Source organism: Ammospiza caudacuta, chromosome 3 (assembly GCF_027887145.1).
Source record: "Ammospiza caudacuta isolate bAmmCau1 chromosome 3, bAmmCau1.pri, whole genome shotgun sequence".
Classification (NCBI taxonomy): domain Eukaryota; kingdom Metazoa; phylum Chordata; class Aves; order Passeriformes; family Passerellidae; genus Ammospiza; species Ammospiza caudacuta.
In genome coordinates this window covers 73,859,697-73,878,871 of record NC_080595.1, presented here as the reverse complement: position 1 = coordinate 73,878,871, position 19,175 = coordinate 73,859,697, and the positions used below count along the sequence as shown (strand labels likewise).

General features: G+C 40.8%; 1 protein-coding gene across 1 annotated transcript; it reads right to left on the bottom strand.

The window, feature by feature from the left end:
* Positions 1–268: 268 nt before the first annotated feature.
* On the bottom strand, positions 269–18,193 carry OPN5 (opsin 5). The gene is given in 7 exon segments (XM_058802616.1): positions 269–332; positions 2,216–2,451; positions 4,596–4,930; positions 7,314–7,484; positions 11,513–11,632; positions 17,883–18,049; positions 18,051–18,193. Coding segments are annotated over 7 exon segments (1,236 nt in total).
* Between the last annotated feature and the right edge of the window lie 982 nt (positions 18,194–19,175).

Sequence of the window (19,175 nt, the reverse complement as noted above, 5' to 3'; positions counted from 1 at the left end):
AAAAAAGGCCATTTTAAAGCATCTCAAGTGAAGGAAAATTTTTAATAAACACAAATTTTCTCTGTTTCTTCTTCCTTTCAGTACTTAGAATGTTTGCCCAACTCTAATGCACTATTTTGGTCAGGATGAAAAGAACTATACATTGTACACAGGAATAGGGAGTAAAATAAACCTGTCACCATGTTGAAATTCGTTTACAGAAAGAGGAACTTGAGCCAGTAGGGTTGTTTGTCACCAGATTTTCATTTGCTGTAGGTGAGATGAGCCCTCAAGCTTCCAACTGGGTTTCATTCATGGCTGTGGAGTCCCTGTGTGCAGATATTGTGTATGTCCTGTGGGCAGAGAGGGTACAATGGTCATTTTGTCACACCAAGGTGGAAATTAAGTTCCTACTTCTGGGAAGTGATTCCTCCAGATCATTTTTTCACTGCACAGGCCTAGAGAAGCCAGCTTGCATTCAGCTTGATAGATTGGGTAAGACCTTCAGATGTTAAACACAAATCCAGCTACCAAAAATCCACAGAAGGCTCTTTGAATATGTGTCCCATTTGACTAACACTGCAGAAGGGATTTTGGCAAACTATAAATTCAACACCTCAGACATTTACAACATATATAAACTCTGTATGTTCTGCACATGAAATAAATCTCAGTGCAAGATTATGGAATGATCTGCTACAAGAAGCTGTGGAAACTCAAGACTGACTGAGCTCACTGAGCAACACACCAAAAGTGCTGGAATTGGTAGGGGAATAATATGAATGATAAAATTGTCCTTCATGTTTCTGTCAAGGCATATATGTTTTAGACCTTTGGAGTAAATTACTGGAATTCTATTGTTTCACAGTCACTTATGTGTCCTATGATGTTTGTGATAGTCTACCTTGTCAGATTCGCATCCATTGTTATCTCATTGTTCAACCACAAAAGTAAGGCACTTGTCTGGCATAATACAGAACTATACTTTTCCCCTAAGTGCATAATTAGTGTTTTCAGGGATTCCACAGGTGTGCAGTGTGGGATCTCAGCACCTCAGGACTGATGTGCAGAGTGACCAAGACCACCCTTGGGGGGCTCAGGAGTCCTGGAATGTTGCCAGAAGTGTCTGGTGGCTGGACTTTGATCCTACACAGGAGACGACACCTGTATGAGGATGGGAGGATTTCACTGGGGTAAATGGTGAAGGGATAAGTTAATTAGAGTGTAAGACACAGGGTTTAGGATTTCTGTACAGGGGGGTCTAAAGAAGTAAGATGGAGGAATTGGGGTGTGTCCTGTCCTTCTTCTTCTTCTTCTTGGCCTCCATCTTCTGTGGTGATGTTGGCACTTTGGGATTGGTTATTACTAAAAGTGCACTGGTCAATAAGGGCAAAAGGTATTGGGGAAAATTGATAAATATTGTATACGTAACTTTGAGTATAAAGATAGGTGACCACCCCGGGGACGCTCAGTGTGCTCATGGCTGGCTGCTGAGCAGACCTCTGTCGGGCCAAGAGAAAATCTTTTAGATAAACAACTAATAAACACCAAGACCGAGAAAAAACCTGAAGCCTCTTCTCGTCCTTTGAGGCGCGGGCTGTCAAAGGCCACCCCGGGCCTTTCCAGGTCATTAAAACAGCCGAGAAACCGACAGTGCAGCACAAACTTTGCCTGAGGGTTGTAAGTTATAAAAATTGAGACTTTCTTATGAGATAATTACACTTTGATTTGTCTGGTTTGAGGTGGGTTTTTTTGGTATGAACGGTACCTGGAGGGTCACTGAAGAACTACCGTCTCTCCCTGTTGATTCTGTGGCTGAAATGTATAGTATTAACAGGCTAATTGTGGAAGGAATTAACACAATTCTCTTCCATTTTCTTCACTGGCAATAGAGGTCATCAACACCTTCTGGAGGAAACTCATATGATGATGTGAAAGAAAAGGATTAGGAAGAGAGGATTGATCCAAAACCCATTAAACCAATAGGACTCTTTTTCCAAACTATATCAATGGAGTTGCAGCTGGATCTAAAAGTAAGGACTGTCTTCTTTCTTCTCCTTATACACCTACAGCCACTTTACAAATTCTCATGGCAAGAAAAATCCCAAATCAAAATGGTCATGGTCAAACACAAGAAATAAGATTCAATGAGCTGTGATTCATGTAGGATCTTATTTTGATACTTTTTGGAACATGGTGTTCTCAAAGGTATCCCACTCCCCAAAGAAGAAATTACCTTGATTTCTTCAAAGAGCTCTTGTCCTTCAGCCCTCCCGGCCGGCAGCAGGCAAACTTGCAATCAATGACCTGATAAATGATGGGGTTGTACATGGCTGCTGACTTGGCCAGCAGTGTTGGGATCACTGAGAACTGGATGGGGACCGAGTCGGGCCGTCCAAAGGCCGACCAGACGGAGACCACGGCGTAAGGGATCCAGGCAAGGAGGAACCCTGCGCAGATCAACATTGCCACCTTGTGAGAGCAGAAAAGAGACAGCAGGGTTTGTCCACAACAGTCAGACACTGGCAGAGCAGCACAGAGCTAGGCAGAGTGCAAGGGAGTTACATTCCACTGAATGGAAATGAAAAATGATGATTCTTCATGTAAATTTGCAATATGAAGAAAATCTGTCTCTTTATCTCGTGCCTGTGTTTCTTTTGCCTGACACAGAGCAGTTAATGAGTCTGCTATCAGACCTTTAAAAATGCAGTAAAGTCTGGCTAAATATGAGGAAACCAAATGAGATTTCAGAAAATAATAATAGCTTGGTATTGAATTCAAATTATTTAAAGAGAGGATTCCTTTCAAAATGCAAAATCTCCTTTTTAGGATAATAAACTGACAATAGCAAAGTGTGAAGGTTCTCGAAAAAAGATCTTTTGAAAATTGGGAATTTAACTGAGAGTGAGAATGCCTGTAAAATGTTTAGATTTATTCCTCTTAACCCAAATCATGGATTTTCACTCCATTAGAATATGTAAATACTTTAAAACACAAATTTATGTTAAATATTTTAGTTCTGATAAATGAGTTCCTGGCAAATTAGTAAGTGACCTCCTTATAATGTAACAAAATGTAACCATAAGAAAGTTTAGCATAAATACCAAAGAAAAATTGTTTGGGGCCAAAATCTGTGATTTGTATACTTTACCTGAACCAGCCTGTCTGCACTCGGTCACAGCCTGATATCACTTCAAATGATGCCATGCCATCATACATCCTGAAAAACATCTGCCTTTATACTGCTGCCATTGACAGCTTAGTGCTGCACCCACACTGGCAGCGGCACATGGGCACCCATTTGGAATAAGGCGATTAGCAGGATTAGAATACCAAAAAAAAAAAAAAAAAATCACCAGAAGGCACAAGGGGTTTGGACATTGCATAACCTTTCCTGTAGCCTGTTCTTTTTGTTGTCTGTCACTGAAGAAACAGTGCAGGTGAGCCAAGGATGTCAAACACAGCCTGTTTGTGCTGTGGAGTCAAATGGGTTATAAGGGAAACGAATTTTCCATATTTATATTTACCCCAACAATATGTTCTCCAGTGTAAATCCAAGACAGGAGGGAAAATTACTGGTGCTGCAACTCAGATAACATTGAATTTTTACATGATCCTTCCAATATGAAAAAAAGAAGCCGAACCTGCAGGCTCAAATCAAAAATTTCCATTGCTCTTCAAAGGAAATTTGCTGAATAACCACCAAAAAACATAACAATTTGAAGCATCCTTTTGAAAGGCAAGTGAAAGTTGTACCAGCTGTACTGGCAGCACTGGCTGGGCAGGTACGTAGCTGAGATTTTCAGATATGTTTAGACATAATGTCCCTTATTGCTGCATGTTATATAACTCTCAGTTCAACTCAGAAAAATTGTAATAAAATTTGATCAGCCAAGCAAAACTTGCTGCTTGTCTCACTCTTGGCATGTCTTACAGAGGCTGGTGAATCTTTTACAGCTAAGGAATATGATTTTGTTCAATATAAGCCTTTATTTTGAGAGATTTCCTGGCACAATAACCAGTATCAAGGATCATGGCTGTCACCACTGCCAAACAGAAAATAGATTCAATCAGAAAGGGAAAACAGGATATGGTCTGAGATGGAAAATTAATTTTAGCAATTCAGTGCATTTTTATCAGCAGTTCATGGCTGAGTCTAACTGATAAATTATTTGCATAAAAACAATTGCAGTGTCACAGGACCAATTTTGGTTTATATCTTCATTAACAGAAGAACGTAAACTGTCTGAAAGTTTTATTTCCTTGCTACAATAATCCGCTCTCTGTTTTCTGTTATAATTCCTATAAAGCACATCAGTCACCTTAAATTACTGTTTACAACTGTTTCTGAAAGCAAAGTGTGTTTTACGGTGGGGAGCAGGGCCACAGGGAGATTGTAAGGTCATAAGGGAAAGCTGTGGCAGAGCTCCAGAGTGAATCATGATCTCAGGGACCCAAGTGGCCTAATCACTGAATTATGTTTCCACCCCTATTTTTTCCCCATCTTGACAGTAATAGAGGAGAAAGCTACAAAAACCACCTTCAGAGCATTGTGTTATCTTCAAATCTGCTTCTAAGACCCAACACAGCAAACTGAGGAAAATGTTCCTACCTACCTTGGTCAGCTTCATTTCAAGTATATGGCTGTTCTGAATCCTGGTATCGTAGTGAGAAACTTCTTTGGTGGATGATTTGACTTTTAAAATTATTTTGACGTAGGAAAACACAATCACTGCAGTTGGGAACAGGAGGCAGAAGAAAAGGATGCTCAGAACAAAAACCTGTCCAGCCACTGAAGCCTGTGCCAGCCACCAGTCGAGAGTGCAGGAGGTCCCAAAGGGCTCGGGGGCATAGTTCCCCACCCCAGCAAAAGGCACTGTAGCCCAGAACGTAGCATAGGCCCAGATTATTGCCAGGCAGATAAATGCATGGTGTCTCTTAAGCCAGGTACCTGGAGGAAAATTCAAGAGTTACAAGCTCATGTCCAGATGTGTTTGGCACCATGGAATTTGTCGTGTGACGTGGAAGGGTTCAAGGCCAGGCTGGATGTGGCTGTGAGCAATCTGCTCTCCTGGAAGCTCTCCCTGTGGGGCCTTTGGAACTGGATGGTCCTTGAAGTCCCTTCCAACCCAAACCATTCTATGATTCTGTGAAATGTGAGGTTTTTTTATTGTTTGACAACTCTGTCATGTTCATCTTGGCTCTTTCCAGGTGACCCTGAGCTCACCTTGTGCCTCATGAAGACAAAGGCACACTCACATAGAAGGCTCCACCCACCCTTATTTCAGATTTTTGCTTTAATTTGTGATGAATTACAACTGAGAAGAGTCCAAAGTAAAGAAATCCAAACAACCAGCCCAACAACAGTCAGAGGAATCTTGTCCAGTAATTCCAATTCTTTAATGTACCTTAGTTTTTTTCCTGTTCTTTTTCTGCTATGTTGCCTGACTAAAGCTCAAACTCAGAGACTGAAAAACAAGGTTTTACAGTGGAAATAAGATATCTAAGATTTAATTTTATTTTCTCATTCTTTTCCAGTGCAGAAAATCACCATGTGTATCCTGTCAGAAGTATCTGTAATATGTGTTTTCATGTGTCATTGCCTTTTTAAATGCAAATAGAACTCCTGGAGATTAGAACCTTGCCTCTCTGCTCATCTTGCATACAGCTCTAATTCATCTAGAAAAAGTTTCAGTTTGCACAGTTTTCATCACCATCTACATGTTCAGATAGGACTAACAAATTTAAATCTTTCATTTTTGCAGAAACTTGCAATATTATGTAACATAACATATAACATAACATCTCCTTCCATCTTGGAACCCCCAACTCGTTTGTAGTTTCTGACTCACAGGGGATTTTTCACTCACTTCACACTAACATTAAGGAGATTTCTTCAGGGTTTCAGAGTGATTTAAAATAAAACCAAAGCAAAGAAACACCTGTAATTTGGATATGTCCCTTTCCAGCTGATTTTACATGTCGAAATCACTGGAAGGAAAATGAACATTGCCTGACAAATGATGTATTCATATATGATGGCTGAGAGACAGAAAGGTGCTTTGTTGTGTTCAGGAGTGGAAAAACAAAGCAACAATAGCACAAACAATAGCATAACTATTAAAAGAGAAACATTTTTAAACCACCTAGACTGAGCCTGATAAACATGTTTGTTTATTGTTCTCCATAATTTTGTATGGACCACCGTGATCAGAGCCCTTGAGAACAAGGGTTTTGAAGAGTTTTCTCTCTCATGAACTAAGATGACCACAGCTGGTGGCACAAATGCAGCCAGCCATGAAATATTCACTTCAGCTCTCCAAGCCTGTGAAACATTGTCTGTGATTTGGGTTGCCACTGAATTATTTTGATAAGACTTCAATAGAAAAAACTGAAATCCTGCTTAATATTATTGGTGTATCTAGCACCCAGCTAAGGAGACCCCCCCTGCACTCCCATTTAGGGTAAAAGTATGGACACACAGGGGTCTGTGACAGCACATCTCAGCACAGTACCACAGCTTTTATCTGCTTGCACAGACTGGCTTATTTACCCTTCCTATCTGCCAACCTTCCTTACAGCTTAACATGATCAATATTTCATGTCATCATAAAGAAATCTGTGGTGTCCCTCAAGTCACATGGGCAAGGTCTTTATTACCTGTAAAGCCACCTTGAGCATTCCCTGTGTTTGGATGTGAATTTAGTCCCTTACAATGCAAGAGGAACATCTTTTCTATACTGTGACAATATCATTTATCTGGAAAGAATTAAGCATATAATACATCATATTCCAGAGGTACAAGATACTGATGGATATGGTGGTAACACCTTACACTGCAAAATTTATTTCCTCCTCTCAGGTTCCATTTCCATATTTGAGAGACTATTTCTCATTATGACTTATTGCCCTTCCAAATCTCTTAGGTGCTTAAAATAGCTTGCCACACACCACAGAGGAATTTAGGCATTCAATAAGGAATATTTTTATGTTTTGGTCCATAACACCCTGTAATATGCACATTACTTGCATCTGTTAATGCAGATAGGCCTTGATGGACATAAAGTGATTTATCTAGAAGGGATTACAAAAGCTCATGGCTTAAGCAGACAGCAGAAGGACAACAGTGAGGGTGTTATGTCCAGCAAAATGAATTTAACTGGGATTTCTTGGATCATGCAAACGTTTCTCTCCTCTGTGTATTCTCTCTATATTTATAAGAAGTACTCTGAAGAGCCTAATTACTTCAGTGTAGTAAACTATAGCACTTAATACAGCTTTTCCACAGTCATAGATAATACAGTCATCTATACGGAAACACATATTTGTCTTACCATAGGACAAGTGGCAGATTTTCAGGTACCTGTCCAGGCTGACAGCTGTCATGGTGATGAGGCTCCCACAGCCAAAGAAGAATCCAGCCCACCCATACCAGCGGCAGCCCATCCACCCAAACATCCAGCGGTGGGAGAAGAAGGAGATGATGCTGAAGGGTTTGCCTACAACTTCAAAAGGAGGAGAGAATGTCAGCCCACTGATAAACCACATCCTTGAGAAAATCACCTTTTATCAGAAAGGCAAACCCTCTCCCTTGCAAAAACTAATACCTATAAAAGTGCTCAAAGGGGCTTTAGACAGAGGAGACTTTAGGCTGGAGGGTAAATTTAGATGGGATATTAGGAGGACAATCTTTACTCTGAGGTTGGTGAGTCGCTGTCATGGGTTGCCCAGAGAAGCTGTGTATGTTCCATCTCTGGAAGTGTTCAAGGCCAGGTGGGATGAGGCTTGGAGCAACCTGGTACACTGAAAGGTGTCCCTGCCCATGGCAGGGGTTGGAACAAGATGGTCTTTAAGGTCCCTTCCAATCCAAAGCATTCTGTGATTCCCTGGCTTGTGAGCACCCCATGCACAGGACTGAGCCTCAGACAGCTGTGGCTGGATCCCATGGCACCAGTGATGAGGCAGGATGAGCCAAACCTGCAGAAGGGCTGGAAAGAGGGACTGTACTACAAACCACAGGAACCAGAGGCAAACCAACACTCTGGAAGCAGTCATGGGCAGGCTCTCCTCATTATGAAACCTTCAGAGTATGTGTTAGGTCCACAGGCCAACATGTAAACAGGATGGGTGATGGTAAGCCAGAGCTTGAAACAAGCACAAATCTACTTAGTCTGCATCCCTGTAGTAGAGGTAGGCTAGGTGAAGACACCCAGCCAATTAGGTGTCTTCAAGCACAAGGTAAAGAAATGTGCCTTCAAAAAGGACTTCTTCAAACCTGTCAAAGCCCAGCAGTAGGATACACAGTGAGGTGAAGTGTTGGGTGGGAAGGAAAGATGCAGACTTGAGCCACAGAAGTGATTTCAGCTCCTCTCCACACCACACATTTCTTTGGTGTCTCCCAACATGTCACTGCACACAGATATCAAAATATTCTGAGCTTCCCCAAAGAGATGGGAAATGAGTAACTATTTTTGAGACTTTCTCTTAGTGGCACTTTATCTCATTCTTCCACAGGTAAAAGTGAGTGCTGAATTATGGATGAAGTGAAGTTTGGTGAAATGATATTCCATTCTCACCTTAAAGCAAGTTTAAATTTTTCATATTCTCTGTAAGTATTGTGACAAAGAGAAAGTTTGAAAATTTTAATTGTATAGTTGGAAATCTCCCTTTTTTTGTCCCAATTATTACCTCTCTTGGTCTTAATTAGGCAAAGAAAATAAAACAACTTTAATGGAACAGAAAACTCAAAAAAATTACAATCTAGGAATATCTGTTTTCCAAACACTACAGTTTTACTTACCAGACTGATCTTAAATTCTCCCAGGCCTGAACATTCCAACTGCAACATTCAAACAACATTAAATATTGAACTCCGCATCCCTGTGACTGTATTCCTTCCTGCACAGGAACAGCCAGAGCACCCCAAGGATTTGAAAACACCTCAGCTTCCCTGGGCTGGTTTCCCTGGCTGAACCAGTGTCTGTAATGTCATAGAAGCTCAGAGAATTGGTTTATGGGGATGGCAAAAATGACTTTGCAAACTGTATTTCCCACAAGGTAACTTATTCATGGAAACCAAGACAAAAATCTCTATTCTGTTGAAGTGATCTTTTACCCAAAAACATTCAATTTCACATTGAACTGACATAAAACCATGAATTCTCTTTTCATTCTCAACAGAAAATTAACACATTTCTTCAAAACCAGATCTTGCAGAAAAGTACCTTTGCTCCATCTTCCATGTCAAAAGCATCAGGATTGAAAACCCTTCAAAATAAGATGCATTTTTACAAAAGGTATTTTTGGATTAGCCTAAGCCTGTAAGAAAAGTTCTGCCTGGACCTGCAGGATGTGCTCAGGTCAATGTATGATGTCCCTTTCTCAATTTTTAATTTTTCAAGCAAAGGCTGACCTCAGTGATTAAGGTTTCAATAAAAACATTAAATATGGCAAGGTCTAGGTTATGGGCTAACAATCAAGTCAGCAACTTTTAGGCATGTAAGTGACTGACAGCTTTAAAGGCCGACACATTTCTTTGCACCAAATCAAATTTCCCTTCAGCAGCAGGACTGGGAGCAGCCCTGAGCACGGTGCCAGTGCAAAATCAGTCTGATGCAGCTTTGAACAAGGGGCTGGCGCCACCCTGTGGAAATCTGCAGGAAGCAGAACTCTTCAAAAAGTTGTTAAGATAAGTGTGTGAAATATGAAAATTTTGTAAAAAAAAATTCTATCTTCAGTTTGTCCAGCAGACAGAACCCATCACATTTCTCAACTTAGCACCTTCCATTAATTAAACAAATAAATAAATAAATAAAAATAATTAGAGAACAGAGAAAACCACGTATGGCTCTGGGAATCACTATTTTTAATTCCAAAATGTAAACCTCAGATAGACTGAGATCCCCATGGAAGGAAGAAAGGTGACCAAGTGGTGCACTGGTGACAGACCATAACAGAGACATCTCCAGCCCTCACACTAAGAGGGGTCCCAAACAAGCTGTAGTTTGAGCAGTTGGGACACAGTTTTTATGGTTAGGAGATATTGCATCCTAACCATAACCTGTTGAAATGCATCCAATCACAGAATCACAGGATATTTTGGGTTGGAAGAAATATTAAAGACCATCTCATTCCAATCCAACACCTTCCACTATCCCAGGTTGCTCCAAGATCCATCCTACCTGGCCTTGGACATTTCCAGGGATGGGGCAGACACAGATTCACTGGGCAAAATTCAGAATATAAAGCTGGGGAAATTCTCCTGAAACACTCCTTCTCATTGGAGTGACTAATATGAGCCTTAGAATACAGATTCTTAAAACACAAAGAAAATTGGAATATCACAGAGGAGGGAAAAGCCAGTCTGGGATTTTTCCTTAACTTCTAAGGGTTGAGAGATGGAAGCAGTGTGTCCATGTCAGAAATGCCAAAGAAATAGCTGGGATTTCTCTGTGTGGTAGCAGTGATATTTATACTAACATCTTTCTTATACTGAATTGATATTTCCTTCAAAAATCCACGTTTACTGACCAAAACCACTGGAATCTGCAGGGATGAGCAGATCTTTGGTCTTGTGCTGTGAGAGCTCAAAAAAGCATCAGGGGAGGCTGGGAGACATCATTTTATATTGTTCAGTGATATTTTTGGAGTTTAGATGAGGGCAAAAGGATCTGGCAGAGACAATGGTAGGAAAAGGGTGCAGTGGGGCTGAGGGCAGAGGTCTCAGTTTATTCAACACACAGGGGACAGATAACCCTGCAAGCATGGGAATATAATTCCATTTCTATGGCACTGGGGAGATCCCATGGTCAGCTGGGTCCTGATGCCCATTGGATTGTCTGCCATCCAAAATATCCTTTTCTAAAGGACATCCACCCCTTTCCCTGTGTGCAGCTGAATCAGTCTCATGTCAAGAGCCAAAACAACCATCTCTGCAGCTCTGGATAAACCTCTCCAAAGCTCCCTCCTTCAATGCCAGGACATCCAGACTGTGGGGTTGAAATTAAAATCCTCCCAGTTGGCTCATGCTCTACAGTTTGACACAAATGTTTGATCCAGAGACAAAGGAGGATGGCCACTAGAGAAAAAACTATTAGCTTTGAAGGGCTGATGGCCACTGGCATTTTCCAATTATTTGGCTAAACTTGTATTTTTGTGGCATTTAGATCCATTCTATTCACCCTATGGCAAAAAATCATCATTTTCTGCACCTGTAATACTGAGCTGTTTTGTGGTTATTGTGCCAGGGTGCACATGGCAGCTGCCTTTGGAGACTTGCCCAGTGCTGGGGTGAACAGGATCTCTGCCTGTTTGATAATATCAACCCTAATTTTTCCTCTGTACTGTTCATTTCTTCCCATCAAGTTGTTCAGGAATGTTGTTTTTCATCCTCCCCTATTATTTACATGCAAATAATAGAGCAGAAATATCTGCAGCAAAAGGCATTTGATGCTCCCATGACTTGCAGAGGAATGTCTCTTGCTGCTGCCAGGCAGAATGGTAAAAACAAGGGAAAACAAAAACATGAAATTACCTGAAATGCCCAGATCACACACTGCTAAATTAACAGTCATTATCTCAGCAGGTCTCAACTTCTTTTTTCGCTTTGAGGACATAAAAATAACATACCCATTTCCCAGAGTTGAAAGGATCCCTGTAAAAATGGAAAATAGAATAACATTCAAATGAGAATCACCCTCAAAACCAGCAATACTCCATCTTCCTTGTGAAATTCCCTGATATTTTCAGCCTGAACTTGTGGTCCCTAAGGCTGGGCATTTTACCCTGAAAGGTGATCCCCTCATTGTCACTGTGCAGCTCACAGACCTGACTGCAGACACATCCCTCCCACAGAAAATGCTGTTTTCCCTCTGCAGGAGGGCATTGCTTTCACCAGCTGAGCCTGCACAGACACAGACTGAATGCTCACAACAGAAACCCCAGAATCCCTCTGCCCTGACAATTCTCACCCAAAGGTTTATACAGCAACAAGAATGAAATTCAGCTCTTTGTAATCACAGGAACCAGAATCTGACCAATTTCAACTTTATTAAACACTCCAATCAGATGTTAAGGGATACATTTCCAGTTAATATATTAATATCAAATCTTAAATCTTACATCAGAATTTATTTCTATCATAAGAAAGAAAAATTATAAAATAAATCTGATTAACCTGATTTTAACTTCCAGGGGTGGAATTCAGTGCAGGGAACCCTTCTCATATTGGCTGATATATTTTTCTCCATGTCATCACCCAAGGACTCACAGCTCTGCAAGTGTGCATCTGCCATGGAATTAATCACACCACTACAGAAAATTGTAGTGTTTCCAGTTCCCTTAAAGAAAGCGTGTCTTCACTAATTTATGTTTAAAGAGTTCAAGGTCAGAGGGAGAGTTTTGCTGTGGAAACACAGGACAGCACAGAACATCCTTCTCATGGAGCCAGAAGGTGAAAATCCCAAAGGGACCATGGCCCACTGAGCCTCACACCAGATCAGGGGAGACGCGTCAGAAGGAGGGAAGTGCAGAAGAAAAGAATGAAGAGCAAAGAATTCCTGTGCTGCCATTGCCTCAAAAAAGGGACCTACAACAGCACTGAGGGAAATGCTGGAGAGAAGTTCAGCCCAGGAAAGAGTGAAGAAGGGCATTTTCCATAAGTATTTTAGGTTTAAAGGGTGAGGAAGGGTATTTTCCATAAATATTTTAGGTTTAAAGGATGAGGAACGGTGTTTGCCATAAGTATTTTATGTTTGATACCTTTGTTTCTCACTACCTAAATCAGTAAATAAACATTAAGCTTTGGGGGTTGGAACCACGTGATGAAAGTAGGAATAAGATGATATTTAAGGTCCATCCAACCCAAACCATTCTGTGATTCCATGATTCTGAATTTATTTCCCTCAAAGGAGCCTGTTTGGCCACTGCATAACTGAGAATGGATCTTCCTGTCTTTATCCCCACCTGTCTTCATCTCCACTGCTTTTTCTCTGCCTGTTTCCTCCCTGTCCCACTCTGAGGCTTGTCCTGAGTGCTTGGCTGCCTGCTGAGGCCAACTCCTCACACTGCTCCAAAAAAGTCATGAACAAAAACGTCATGAACAAACAAAAGGAAATAACAAAAGTCATCAACAGCTCTCCTCTGCTGATGAGGCATCAAAGCCATCCTTTGTGCTGCCTTGTACAAGGGGCTCTGCTGGGGCAATCTCTGTTTCCAGAGGGCCCCAGCACCCTCCAGCCCCCCAGCACTGCTGCCCTCTCCAAATGTTGTACCTTTGAATACCACATCATTTTCACAGTGCCCTTGCTAGGGTGCCTTGTCCCCACGAAATCAACAAACCCAACCTGGGAACATCCATGAGGCAGACAGAGAAATGGCTCCCAGATGCTAAAACAAAATTATTTATCAAGAAAGGTGAGTGACTGAGGAACCAAAAGTTTACCAAGCTCAGGAGAAAAATAGTTTGATTTTGAATTTTTTTGCATTAAATGCAACACATTGCAAACTTTTTATTTTTATATTGACAGCATTGTTTTCTGTATTATTTTGCAAAATAAACAGAAGAACAGAAGCTGGCTTATTATTGATCTTAGTTTTTCTCATTAGATTTTATTTACTCAGGGTGAATTAAATTCTAAGAACAACCTACTCTTACGGCTCTGCAAATTTAATCTGAATTATAAGCAGATAGAGGTATTCATATGAGTAATTTTCTTCCTCACAGCTGAGTGAATGAATCTCAATGCTGTGAGCATTTTTCATATATTTTAATCCTTTTCTCTCTTAATGTTATTTTCCTCTCCAGTGATATTTAGGATAACTAGAGTGCCAGCATCCAGTTTGAAATACCTTTTGAAAGTATTTGACATTTTCCTGAATCTTTTTCAACTGACTGACAGTCTGGAGAGACATGTCTTTCAGCCAAGTAGCTCTGAAATTGCCAACTGCTCTGAAACCACTGCTCATAATTAATATCAATGTTTCAGAGAGCCCAACTCACTGATCTCCCAATCCCATGGCTGGAAGGGATCCATTGATCATTTGTTGCCTTTTGTCTATGCCTGCATCTGAAAATTGCTTGTCTGAACCTTTTATTATCTCCTTGATCAAAATTCTATAATCTCCATAGGTGAGGCATCTAGTGGTCCATTTCTCCTGCTATGAAATGACATTCCAGCAGTCAGCTGAAGCCCTTGCTGGAGCAGACTCCCAGCTCTGGTAGGTTGGAAACAGGGAAAAAAGACTTCTTAGATATTAAAAATAGGCTCTTTTCCAGGAAAACTGTCCATGGCAACATGGCACCATTACATATAAACAAACCAAGAGCCAAGGATGTGATAACTAAAAAAGTGACACCTGCAGAGACAGAGCCAGGCTGAGACACAAACCTGCAGAGAGAGGGGAAAGTGTTTACAAGCAGCCAAATGGAGAAATAAACTTGCACTTCTCCAACCTGACAGTGGCACTAAACCATTAGAGAAAATTAAATGAAAAAAAAAGAAAAAAAAATGTTCAGGATTTTGTTTTCAATTAAGCTGTTTCATAACAGAGGAAGTGTGCACACCAGCTTGTAGATCAATAGTGACTGGCCAAGGGGTTTCAGAGGAGCTGGCAGCCAGCAGGTCCCTGCTCAGTAGTTTGCCACCCTGCCTGGCTGTATAGTGAATCAATCAAGGCAGTGATGAAAAACCTGGTGGGAGGAATGACAAAGACAAAAGAATTGGATTCTTGTAACCATGTGCATAGTCTGATTTTATTTTTTGTCCTAGATGATTAGAAAGCTACACGTGGAAATTCACTACTCAGGACAAAGGATCATGCACTTACATAGAATTTATCAGACTATTCAAGACTCCTGATTTTCTTCAAAGACAAAAAAACAATTATTTTTATATTTCAAACTGGAATACTTCAGCTGTACACCCAGTCTGACCCTAAAACCTCTGCAGGACAAGATCCAGCCTTGTTCACTCACTATTCAGCTTCTTCTCCTTTTTGAAACTCACTTGCACCTTACACTGCTCAAGTGCAAAAAGATGCACAAAAACAGTCCTGGCTTCCCACCTCCTGCTCCCCTGTCCCTGCTGTCAGGATGTTCCCACAGGCCATCCTCAGGAGGGGCCACAATTTCTTGCAAAGGAGTAGGGAATGCAGTTCAGTGGAAAACTGTGACAAGTTTAGTCTGAATCACAAGTCATAATAAAAAAACACAGATGTGAAATCATAAAATTGTTTGGGTTGGAAAAGACCTCCAAGATTATCAAGTCCAACTTTTGACTGAACACCACCATGACCACCAAACCATACCACAAAGTGACAACTCTACTCATTTTCTGAACATTTCCAGGGCTAAAGATTTCACCATTCCCTGGGCAGCCCATTCCTTTGCTCAACCATTCTTCCAGGGAAGAGTTTTTTTCCTTATATCATTATTCTATAGATCCAAGGAATAAGCAAATACAGCGCTTATATGGATATGGGAAGACCATAATTAGCTCTAATAAAGCCACTAGTGAACCTTGTTATGCACACAAGGGCAAAGCAATTAACCAAGCAAAATGCCTTTCAAAACACACACTTTAAAAATTAAGTTAGTTTAGAGCTAAATGTGGGATATGGTATGTACAGAAACATACAGGAACAGCAGAACTACCCTGACCCAGGCCACTGGATACAATGAGTTCACAAGTCCAACATCAAATTTACTATGAGACCTTTTAAAATTATAATTTCAGTTTCCTCACATTGCTCAGAAAATTGTTCTGAGCCTTTATGGTTGGCTTTTGTCTTTTCACTGGAATTTTTTTATTTTTGTTCCTTGCCTTGATTTGATTATGCCTGTGTTGTTCAAGATGTTTCACACCTGACAGGGGTAATTTTTGGAACAGGATAAATCTATGCTAAATACAGTGAATATAACAAGGCAACAGAGTGTATATTGGGAAGATTCATCCATCAGACATATTTCCTAGGATTAAAGCTAAGTTCACTTAACCAAGTGAAAAAAACCACAAAAAGGGGATTGTTTTCTACAGTTCAGTGAAAACTTTTGCCTGCAGAGAAATAGAAAAAAATATATGTGTGAAAAGTGAGGATACCTACAAACCAGTGCATGAACACCAAGAACAGCACTGAGATACAGCTTGACCTGTCACCTCTGCTGCTCTGAATTTTTTTTCAATAAAGACATAAGCAGAAGAGAAATGAGAAATAAACAGAAACATAAATAGAAGAAAAACAATAATAAAACTCTGCTACCTCCACTGTGGAAAACATTACATTAATTAGATCAGTCAGAAGAAAAGCAGTAAGACAGAGTAGAAGGGGGGGCTGTAAAGCAGTGAATGAGAAACACAAAGGTAGGACTGACTGACAGATCTTGGTATTTTGTGCACAACACATTGAACAAGACAATGAATCAAAACTGAAATAAATGTCAAGTAATCACTCTACATCTTGTATTCAGCCTTGTCTTCAGGCATCTGACACCTGGAGCACAGGTTTTTGTAAATCAGTTCTGTCCTCAGATCAGTTTTAATGCAAAAATTGCTGTTGAGCTGTGAGAAACTGCATGAAGTAAGACCATAAAGCATAAAGGAACTTAAAATATATAAAGAAGAATGGAAGAGAAGAGAGAAGAGAAGAGAAGAGAAGAGAAGAGAAGAGAAGAGAAGAGAAGAGAAGAGAAGAGAGAAGAGAAAGAGAAGAGAAGAGAAGAGAAGAGAAGAGAAGAGAAGAGAAGAGAAGAGAAGAGAAGAGAAGAGAAGAGAAGAGAAAGAGAAGAGAAGAGAAGAGAAGAGAAGAGAAGAGAAGAGAAGAGAAGAGAAGAGAAGAGAAGAGAAGAGAAGAGAAGAGAAGAGAAGAGAAGAGAAGAGAAGAGAAGAGAAAGAGAAGAGAAGAGAAGAGGAAGAAGAGAAGAGAATATGGAATAGACTAAGTTGAACAGAACCTACATGGATCATCAAAGTCCAGCTCCTGACCCTTGCAGAGGACAATTCCAAGAATCCCACCCTGTGCCTGAGAGCTTTGCCCAAACATTTCTTTATTTCTGTCAGGCTGGTGCTGTGACCACTGCCCTGGGGAGCTGTTCTAGGACTCAACCACCCTTTGGGTGAAGAACCTTTCCCAGATATCCAACCTAAACCTCCCCTTACTCAGCTTCATGCCATTCTCTCAGGTGTTGAGGCAAATATGGATACAAAAAGACATAATTCTGCCCTCCTCCACAAAATAAAAGGCAAATTATCAAGAATAAGGTCCAGTTTATCCCTGGAAGAAATAGAATCCAGCATATTCCTGCTGAATGATAACTCCTTGGCATGTGAATACTTTTAAAATCAGTCTCAGCTATCATGAGTGTGCCACCAACCAATAGATAACTGTATTTATTCTGCTTGCAAGGTCACTTTGAACCTTGTAAAGGACTCCAACACAAAAGGATGGAAGGGTGCTAGGCAGAAAATATTGCTCAATATGATGTGTAACAGAGGACAGATGATGCCAGGAGCTGAGCAAGGGTCACATGAACACATCTGAGGGTGCTCAGGCTGTGAAAACAGGCCATAAAACCCACAATTTATACTGAAGGAAACCCTATTCTGCCCAAGGACAAATTAAACTGCAGAGTAGCAACCTATATCTTATTAAAAACAATGAATATTTCTTAATTTTTTGCTGGAACATCTACTGCTAGTCACTACAGGCTACCTGCAGCAGCATTATCTGTTGATACTAACTGTTGGCAACCTATTTCTAATACATTTTCTCTCCTCCCTCACAGATTTTTTTTTCTAGTATGAAAACATATGTAACATCTAATGAACAGCAGTTTCTGCCTCTTTTCCGAGAGCTGTAAGGATGCAGCAGCACAGTCATATTTCAAAGACCAAATATAAAATCATTACCAATTATTGTCAAATAAAAGCCAGCTATGATGTCAGCTTCTCTAGAGAGCTTTGATGCAAAGGGGTCTTCCTTTTGGAGATAGTGTGGGATGTATTCTTCCTGGGAAGAATTGCTAGGATCTGATGCCATCCCACTCATGTCCATTGAAGTGCCTGAAAAACAAAAGAACAGAGTTTGCAACAGATCCCACCTGCTGTTAGAAAATGTGAAGATATTTTTGTTCATACACAGGATCCATCTTCCCATTTTCAATTCTGCCCTGACACTTCCCAGGGCATTTCAGGATACCATTCAAACTTGCATAAAGCATCCTGCCATGATTTGGATCATGACTTACTTTATCCAAGAGCATCATAATTTACATGGGACCACAACAGGGAAAAGGCATTGAGCTACTAGAGAGTGTCCAGAGGAGACCACGAGGATGGTGAAGGGCCTGGAGTGTTGGAACCCAGGACATTCCTCCGACTGCCTTGGAGGGCTCGAGACCCTGGCAGGGGGCTCAGAGAGCCTGGCACAGAGTCAAAGACACTTGTGCCTTTGATTTTAACCCATGGAAAAAATTACCAACTGTGTGAAGATTTACAAGCCACAAGGGTTTGAATAGAATGATAGTGAATTTAGCACAGAGTGAAAAAGTAGAATTTTGGGGATTTAGAATGGGGGTTCAAGAGGTGAGACAGAGGAATCTGGGCATGTTTTGTTCTTCTTCTTTTTCTTGTCCTCCATCTTCTGCTGTGATGGTGGCACTTTTGGATTGATTTAGAGACAGACTGTCTAACATAGGTGATAGATATTGGAAAATTATTGTAAATAATGTACACGTAGTTCTTAGTATAAAGAAGAGTGGTCAGTGTGCCTCAACCCAACCTGCTGGACATATCTCAGCAGGTCAGAAAAAGAATGTATTAGATAAGAGAGAATAAACAACCTTGAAAACCAGAGCTGAGGATTCTTGACTTCTTCTTAGGTTGCAGGACTGGGAAAAAAGACTCTTTAATACCTTGGGAGCCATTTCAGCAACACAAAACCCGAGTCTGGAGGAGAAGCCTTTGAGGAGCAGCTGAGATGATGTGGTCTGTTCAGCCTGAAGAAGAGGAGACTGAGGGGAGACCTCATTGGGGTCTTTAACATCCTCATGAAGGGAAGAAGAGGGGCAGGGGCTGATCTGTTCCTTCTCATGAGAAGTGACAGGACTGGAGGAAAGCTGGACCTGGGTCTGTGCTACTTGTCTTTACCTATACCTGCTCCTCACAATGCCAAGAGACTGGGAATTATCTGCAAGACAGTGC